Source organism: Colletotrichum fructicola, assembly GCF_000319635.2.
Source record: "Colletotrichum fructicola Nara gc5 chromosome Unknown KSG_Nara_v1_contig06, whole genome shotgun sequence".
Taxonomy (NCBI): domain Eukaryota; kingdom Fungi; phylum Ascomycota; class Sordariomycetes; order Glomerellales; family Glomerellaceae; genus Colletotrichum; species Colletotrichum fructicola.
Window position 1 is genome coordinate 3819119 of NW_027094056.1, and position 9351 is coordinate 3828469.

Sequence of the window (9351 nt, forward strand, 5' to 3'; positions counted from 1 at the left end):
TGGGGGGAGTCTGTCACCACTCCGCCCACTGGCCACATTCTCTGCTACCGCCTACCTACCTCTCGGTAACGCCGTGGAAGTACCTAAACCCATTCTTAGCGACAAAAACGACACCGGTACCGACACCAAGCATTTCTCCTGGTGGTGTGCTGCCCAATTACGTATTGATCCATACCTGATTGCACCCAGCACTTCGCCCTCAGCTGTCTTGTCGTCCTGCACACCGGACCCAAGCCGACCCGACAGGCGCTCCAACAATGGCAACCGTCATGTCCAGCAGCAACGTGCCTAGCATGGCAGTGTCCCAACCCCAGCCCATCCCCCAAGGTACGTTTCGCTGGTCACTGCACCCCCCAAAACCCAATGCCATGCCCCCTTCCCCCCCTGTTTCTCACTGTCAAAGCCCTTCCGTCATTGAGCTGCCGTTTCCAATCCGCCCTGTTTCCGTCCACCGCATCCCTGGCAATAGCCGCTAACAACGCTTGCGACTCCAGTCAAGCAGCCTTCTGCCCATCAACAAAACAGCAGCCTGTCTTCGTCTCCTCGTCAATTTCCCTCAGACCTCACTTCTCCCATCCTCGAAGCCGATGAATCCGAAAGCGAGTCCCCCAATGAACCTGTGACCCCCATTAGCAGCGGGCGACAGTCGCAAGAGTTCACCACCCGTCCTAGTCAGGACCACGACCTTCACCAGGCCCAGACCACCCCTAAGCCTCTGCTGGTCAACACCGCTGCCACACCTTCGGCCACGACACTGAAGCCCGCTAACTCGGAACTCCAAGCCCCATCATCAGCTCCTGCTGCTGACCAAGAACCGCCACCGACTCCGCTGTCCAGGCGGCCCACCCGAGGCTCTACTTCAAGCTTTAAGCGGACCATGTCCAACATCTTCCGGAGATCCAACTCGTCGCTGACTAGACCGGATTTCGGCTTCACCACTGACCAGCTGGCTGGCGCTTCAGAGAGTGCCTTGGTTGATACCCAGCCTCCTAAGAGCAGCGGAAGACGGCCCTCCATGAACACATCACACAACACAACGAGGTCCAACTCGCCTCCTTCACCGGGCTCCCCCGTCGACCATCCCGCCTCCTATAAAGAGTCTTCCCACATGCCTACCTCGGATGACTTCAACAAGAAGAAGAACAGGGCGTCCACCGGCCTTTCTCTTCGCGGACGCGCCGTCAACTTTGTCAACGCCAACGTTCCCGGGCGCGAGAAGCATGCGTACAAAGTGCACACAGTCCGGCGCCGCGCCAGCAGCTTCGACGATGTCCCTCGACAGAGTCCCTCAACAAATTACCGTATCAACGCAAACTCAGCCGTGCTCCCTCTCGACCACAACACCCCGTGGGCGCAACTCCCCGACACCGGTGTTGGTGTGAAGGCTCGCCGTCTGAGCATCTCTCTTCCCGATGACCTTCAGGTCGACGTCGCCGAGCTTGCGTCCGAGTTTGAGTACTTGTCCAAGTTTGGCCGCCATGGCAAGCATCTCGGCAAGGGTGCCACATCAAAGGTCACATTGATGTGCCGAAAAGGATGCCCTGGCGAGCTGTACGCCGTCAAGGAATTCCGCGCCAAGCAGAAGTCTGACGACACACCGACTTACGAGAAGAAGATCAAGTCCGAGTTTACCATCAGCAAGAGCTTGCATCACCCCAATATCGTTGAGTCCATCAGACTCTGCACCGACCATGGCCGTTGGAACCACGTCATGGAGTACTGCGCGGCCGGCGATCTCTTCTCTCTCCTCGAGAAGAAGTACTTGATAGAAGAAGACCGTCTCAACGACCGCCTATGCTTATTCAAGCAGGTCATCCAAGGCATCAACTATCTCCACAGCAACGGCATCGCTCATCGCGATATCAAGCCCGAGAACCTCCTCATTACCCAGGACAGCAAGCTCAAGATTACCGACTTTGGCGCCTCAGAAGTCTTCAACGGTAGCCACCCAGGCTATCGAGAATCAGGCGGACAGTGTGGCAAGAACATGAAGACCGACATTGAGCTGTGCAAACCTGGTGTCGTGGGCAGTGAGCCGTTTACGGCGCCAGAGGTGCTGGCCAAGGACTGCGAATACGACCCTCGCTGCGTTGACGTGTGGTCTGCCGGTGTCATCGGCATTTACCTTTGCTTCGGCGGCGGATTGTGGAAGAAGGCCGAAAGGAAGCCTTCAGAAGAGTGGTACATCAAGCTCTGCGAGGCCTGGGAGAAATGGTACAGAAGAAACCCCGAACCCGACGCAAAGGTCACAGAATCGAGCTACCCGGCCTACCTTCCCTTTGACACATCACTCAAGCCACCCGCCTTCCGCCGCGTCTTGCTCAAGATGCTCAACCCTGACCCCAAGAAGCGGGCTACGATTACCGAGATCATGAACCATCGCTGGGTCAAGACCATCGAGTGCTGCCAGCTGGAGACGTATGACGATCCGGCGACCATGATTGATGCGTCCAAGAAGAACGATGCCAAGCTGGTCAAGAAGGTTTTCTGCCACAACCACCTGCCGCTTGTGAGCCATGGACATTCCCTGGGAAAGATGCCTGGCCAGGCTGGGTATTGACTTATATACTCGGCCACGAATGTACGAATTATTACATGTTGGATCTGCATAGCTGCGATCTTCCTCTTTGGCGTCGGTTCTCTTTCATGAACCCGCGGGAAGATACGCTCTCAACATACACGGCGTTACAAGGGTTCTTGGAACAATCCTGGACGGGTGGCCTTTTTTATTTCACTTGGATGGAATACATCAATAATCGTTTTTGGCACCATGGGCTACGAGCCTTTTCATGCCACAAAGATTTGTGCACACATGCGACCCGGACTGAAGGTCTTTGGGACTCCATGTGCTGCAGCCGTACATAATCGATTCTTTACTTTAGTAAAGGCGCGCGCAAGAAGTCTGCAGTGACAGGCACGCGAAGAAGGAGACGTGTTGAAACAAACACTAGTATAGCTTCCATGGCATAGACAAAAGTCAAATAAATCCAAAGAGAATTACAGAACAAAACCATGATGCAATCAATTTCCCATATGTTGAGAAGTCATGTCTTCCATTGGCTCTATTCCTGGCTGTCTGCCTCTCAACAACTGCCAACCTGGTTTCGGTACCCTATACTTGCAATGATGGCCGCCATTGCTTCGGGCCCGAGAAGGATTTGCCAAGTTGTGTCGATACGACGTATGTGGCTCTCCAGAAAAGAGGGGGAAGGTGATATATTCCCCCGCAGCCCAGCCAGGTTAGGTAGGTGAGGTACCTTACAAAGACATACCCAGCGATCCGGGGCGAGCAGTACGGAACATGTAGGTATCCGTGACACGACCACGACCCGGAAAAAATGTCGTGTGTTATCGTGGAGAGGGGGGGAAGGGTAAGCTCGTTGGCACTAAACATTCAGCCAAGATGGAAAGGACCGGGCTGGGGAAGTGTTTGTTTGGTAGGCGGCCCAATCAGCCGGAGCTCGGGGGTTAAAGAACGACGATGTACCGAACCCCGATCCAAGCGCTTTCCCTCCTGGTGTCTCTGCCTTTTGGGGAGTCTTGTTATTTCTCGCTTGCTAGTTTTCTAACGGTGTAGATAGACGTTATTTTCCGTCTCTATTCACGGGGGTTTATTCGGGATAGGTGGGGAGCTGGCCCTGTGCGTATCTCACGTTGCTCGAAGCTAGCATCTCAGGTTCCGGGGGGCGGGATATGCAGCCATTTGCTTGTTTTTTTGCAATTTCATGGGGGGACTGGATACACGCCCCTCTCTCTCTCTCCCGAGCGATTGCTGCTCCTGCTGCTGCCCGTCATTCGGTACTTGCCCGGGACGGTTATATTTCAAGTAACTACGTGGGCAGGCAGAGAGCTACGGCACGTTCATTGGTAAAGACCGGTGTGTTGGCCCTGACCATCGTCGCATGGGACAGTCGCAGGCCGAGTCCGGTGAGAAGGCAGGCGGGCATGCACGATCATGCGTGGGGTTTGGGGTTGGAGGGTGGAGGGGGGGAGAAAGCTGGCGAGCGATGCAGGAGATGTGAAATGCAGCAAAAGATGGACGCAACGCACACGAGACACACGAGTGATGCGTCTTCTACTGCCTTGTAGCCTGCCCTCTTCCTCGTGTAAAGCAGTCGAGAATGGGCGACCAAGGTAGCGCGCAGTTTTGTTGGTAGCACAGCACCAGCACCAGCACGCGGCGCGATATCTGCATTGCAACGGTGCTGGTCTGCTGCTGCAGTGCTGTTGTGCACTGGTTTGGCGCTTGCTAGAGGCCAACGACCTAGCAAACTCGCTGCTGCTGCTGCTGCTACTGCTGCAGGGTGAACATTTCTAGGTGGTGACAAGCTTTTTGCCGTTTCTTTCGAACTTTTCGATCGACGCGGGACCGAAGAGCTCGATGCCGTCTTGGCACACGGGGAAACCCCGTGTGCTGCCTTTGTCTTGGGAGCGGCGGTGTGGATCACTGGGATGGGATGGAGGGCGAGAGCGATAAGTCCGCGGCGGCGGCGGTTGGGGGAACGTCGCGGCTTGGGGTTCGGGATGCCAAGTCGGGGATGTCGTGCCTGTACCTGTCTCCGGTTTTCTAATTCACATGTTCACTCCCTCTTTCCCTCTCTTTTGCTGTTCCCCCACGGATATGTCGGGTTGTGATAGTTAGTAATCCGGACCCTGGTGACGACCTATGGTGGGAATCTGAGGATTTCGAAGGGAAATTGTAAGCAGCCTCGGACGGGAACGGCTGGGATCTCACTCCCGTCTTTGGGATTTCCAACCTCTCTCTCTCTCCCTAACTCGCGAGGCCTCGACTCGGGCCGAAGAAAGGCGAAGGTATTGCTAGCCAAGTTAGGTAGCCCCGAGGAGCTGGGAGCTGGAAAGCCGGCGGCCGGTTTTGAGGCTCGCGTGGTACTATTATTGCTTGATCATGTTAGACTGATCGCAGACATCGAGTCAAGCTTCTGCCAAGACGGCGGTGGGAAGCGGGTATGTCGGCAACCCTCTGGTGGGAGGCCTGTCAGACTTTGTTGTCATGCGGCGTTGTTCTTTCCAGCGGCGGCGGGGGGGAGTGGGAATGGGAAGTGGGAAAGGATGGCAAAAGGCTGGACCAAGTACCCCCTTTGGAGGATGCATTAGTTTTTTTGGTTAGGGGGGGCGTCTGGTTTGAGGTGACCACGGCGTCGGGCTGGTGATGGGCGGTTGCGTTAGCGGCGTGATTAGTGTTGCTATCTCTCTGACTGTCTCTCTCTTGATCTGCTGCGTGTGGTGTTTTGGGTGGTACGCGTGGCCCTGGCGAATCATGACTATAGCGGTGGGAAGATTGGGGGTCAATTCGCGAGGTATAGCAAGAATGCTATGCGTATTGGGTGGTAATGGGCATGTATTGTGTACCCGGGCTCGTTGAGAGTGTTTACTGTTGTCTAGTTCGTGGGACAAACTGCATATTGCCCACGCTTTTCAGACGCTGTGTGACGAGCGGGGCAGCGTAGGATAGACTGAGGGGAATGTGCGGAAATATAGCGGGCATGTGAAGCGAGGCATGCGGTTGAGGAACAGGAGGCTCTGTTCGGCCAGGCTGGTTGGCTGTGCTGTGCGCGGATGACTGACACCTGGGTCCTGAGAGGGAGCGAGGGCGCGTGGCGTCGGCCGTCCAGTAAGGGGGAGTGAGGCTTCGCGCCGGTCACGGCGCACATACGTCGGCCGCTCCGGGTGCGGAGGCACGGAGGCAGGAGGGCTCCATCCCCGCTTGGTTGGCAGATGTTGTGTCTCTCGCGGGCGGAGACTAAGCTTGAACCCTGCCGGCTGCCGTTGTCGGGTTTACTGGGCAGGGGGGTTGCGAAGTTGTGTCACCCTGGAGGAGTCTGGCGCTTCCAATCTTGGTTCACCACTTGGCGTGCTTTCGCGAGGCCGAGGTGAGATTAGTTCTCGAGGCATCCATGTATGTTGTGCTGCCAGGGACGAGGTGGCTAGTGGTGGCTGGGGGAGTCACACTTGCCGATGATATGTCGGTTTCGCTGTTGTCGTACTGGATAATTAAAAAGTGAGACCTGTCACGCGGAGACATCCATGACACTGGACAAGGTCATTTCTTTCGTCTGGCATGTGTTTCCTGTCATCTTACATGTGACGAAATATCGGGCGAAATCGTGAGGGTCCTAGGAACGAATGAGACGTTGAACACGGGCGAAGGAACTATTACCGGGCAACGTGGGATCCAGGTTGTGCTGAGCGAGCCTGATGCTTGTGATATTTGAAATTTCGTCGGTAAGCCGAGGTATCAAGACTGGATTGATCGACCAAAGTAACACAGTGACAACTACGGATCAGTTTTCCCAGGAGTTGGTTTGCACCAACATGTCGATCTAAAAACTAAGAACTTTGGCTTACTGTTTGCTTCGACAACTCAAAGCACTTCAGTCATCTGTCATTTCATATAAGGGAGAAGCTGGTTCATAACCATGTCGCTTGACACAAAGTCTTGGATACAGGATACTTGAGGATTTCGTAGCCCCTGGTTTCCTCCACTAGTGCATTACATGTTCTAGTGATAGCTAACAGGTCTTTATGCCTTGAAATTGTGTTGAAAGTTGTCACGCAGACAATAGCAGCCAAACGCAACGTTTAAGAGGCAGCGGTCGACTTACAACGATATCAGCTCAGCAAGGGTAGATGACAATTCGTCCTCTGAACCTGAAAAACTGAGTTCATAGCCACAGACTTTTATTCATTATGCAGGCTTTACTTTCATGTGCTGCAGACAAGTTCCATTCCCTTGTCACCATAACCTAAGATATTTGGGACTGCGTTGAGTTTTGTTGGAAACCAGGCTTTGTCAACTTTCTCATAGACCCAAGCGATCTGATTACTTGCGTCTACTGCCAGTTCTAAAACCAGCCTTGTTGTAAGAGCTGGCTACTCGACTGCGCGAATAGAATTAATGACCGGCTAGGCAAATCTAAGCATGGGATGTGTTAATTTGGTAAAACATCAAATCAAGACATGCGATGACTTCTTCGCTGCTTGTGCACTGTCCTCTGTCTTCAGATGCAACAACAATTCTATCAGGACTACTCTCGCAGCCAGAGTTCTGATGAAATCGAGATAGATTGGGTAGAGGAATGGTTTGCCGCGGTTTCAATAAGTGGCCAAGTTATTGAAGTAGTAATGTCGCAGCGTCAAGAAGAAGTTCAATCTGGTGAAGATTTCATACGGGCTCTTTCAGGCCGCCGCAGATCGTTGTCTCGATGCTCATCACCAAGCCTGTTGGAAGTTTTCGGAGCTGGACCTTGGCCCTGCTGCTTCATCTCCTAGACTCCAGAACCTACACTGAGATTAATGCCGTCTTGTAATATGAAATCGTCAGCCTTGCTCTTTAAGGCTGGTGGAAATCTGTGTATAGAATTCAAAACAGCATGATTGAGCTACAGCCCATGGAATAAGAGCAATGCACGTAGTTTACCTAGGTGCCGCGTGACAGAAGGGGCCACAAAGACAAACAGCTATTGAGACTTAAGCCTAAGAGAAACCTGGCTGATCATAAGAAAGGTACTGTTTTTTAAAATCGTGATGCTTTCATGGACATATTGACTAGGTGATCTCGGCAGGTCTTCTATATCTGTCTGTGGCTTCTACGACATTAACGGCTTATATGAACCAGAGCCCAAAGATCAGTGTATAGAAAGAAGCTAAGCAATCGGAATTACAAGATGTAATGACATGCTGACTACATGGTTAATGTCGTATGAACATGCAAAGCCATGCGCATGCGCTATCGAGGCAGCTAGGAGTTGCGCAAGATGAAGTTTCTCGCTGTGCAGAGGGCTCTCGATCTCTACCAAAACGCCAAGTCCCTGGAGCAAAATGAGAGAGAAAGTAAGCTCTGGCCCCGAACTACATCACCGTCTTCCAGAAACCCCATCCGTCGCCCGGCTCCATCCCCATCATCGACCCCCACCCGAATATGAAGCCGCATCCACCCTCCGCCCCTCACCGATCCCAGCATCGCCAGGATCATCCAACCAGCGCCGATGGTTTAGTGGTAAAATTCTCCGTTGCCATCAAGCAGCGTCGGGGAGCCGGGGGTCCGATTCTCCCTCGGCGCAACTTTTTGGTTTGGTTACTTGGGTTGGCGGTTGTGGGTGTTAGGATGTTGGCTTTTTGGTTTTCTTCGTCCCTGAACTGAGGTCAGTCAGTCAGTCTTTCAGATGAAAATTCGCGTGGGGCGAGAGTCACTCTGAAGTGCCCCAACGGAAAGAACGAACGGCAGCGTACAGTTCTTGGTTGTGTAGACTTGAGCTGGGTTGTTCTACGCGGTTAGCTAGACGCTGAGCGCCGTGATAACTTTCCGCTACGGCCCGCGAGGCTACGGGAAGAGATCTTTCCGCGTTGAAGCGAGTTCTCAGCATGAGTAGAAGTAGATACGAGACGTCTTAGGCTGCATTGGCTATGTATATGCAATGAAGGCAGTCCTGTTCGTCAAGCTAAATGATCAGATAAAGACGGCTAAACAGATGCAATTCAAACATACAGGATATTGCATCCATGAAGTGCACGTTCAAATTTGTGCGCACATGGCTCAACAACGCTACGAGGTCGCTTAAGTTTGATGTTGCCTCTCTCGGTCGAAACATTAGCAGGCGAGCACTCTATCCGCAAAGCGAAGTTTCTCAAGCGCAGGGCTTCCAGAAGTTTACTGACGGATTATGTGGAATGCCTTTTCGACGTGACCGTATCAGGAATGAAGTGTCTTTATCTGGGCTTCGCTAGGAAGATAAGTAGTCTCGTGAGAAGAAGACGACCCATGTTTACTGTGGTTACGCGGCTACACATTTCCTACGTGCTGAAAGTACGACCGTGTAGGTGCTTTTAATTCCAAGGAGAACCCAAAGAGAAACTGCGCGTTTGTAGATCGAGGCCAAGTTGTCAATGGTGATAATCTCCATCGTCTGTGGGGGGAAGAATCGAGGAGGCATATAGCGAGGCACCTACAATCTGGCAGCCAACCAAAGAACGTGGCCTTGAGAGAGTCGCGGACAGGTCTAGATGCGGCTCAAGCTCGCCCGATATTTACGATGAATCTCACTTCCCCTGCCTCATACCTCTCTTACTGGACGCTGTGCCCTCCCCATTGCACAATATTGAGACCTAAAAGACGCCACAAGTCACGCAATGCCTATCTATGATCATGAACGAACGAAGACTGGAGTAAAAAAACATGCCGTAGTGTCTTCTTGACTTTGTAGTCTAATGGAATCCTCGTTATCGCCGTTACCCGTAATCTAACCCCGTGTCCAAATCTGATAATGAAAACCCGCAGTGGTGTGCAAGCCGTGAGGAAACAGACTCCTAACCCAGAACCGTGCCAAAGGGCAT

The 9351-nt window shown here is 52.9% G+C and overlaps 1 protein-coding gene across 1 annotated transcript; it reads left to right on the forward strand.

Annotated features, from left to right (window-relative positions):
• Positions 1-257: 257 nt before the first annotated feature.
• On the forward strand, positions 258-2560 carry SAT4-2 (Serine/threonine-protein kinase HAL4/SAT4; the record flags this gene model as incomplete). The annotated part of the gene is made up of 2 exons (XM_032032874.2): positions 258-327; positions 495-2560. The coding sequence occupies 2 exons, from the start codon at positions 258-260 to the stop codon at positions 2558-2560; spliced, it is 2136 nt and encodes a 711-aa protein (XP_031887842.2).
• Positions 2561-9351: the final 6791 nt, after the last annotated feature.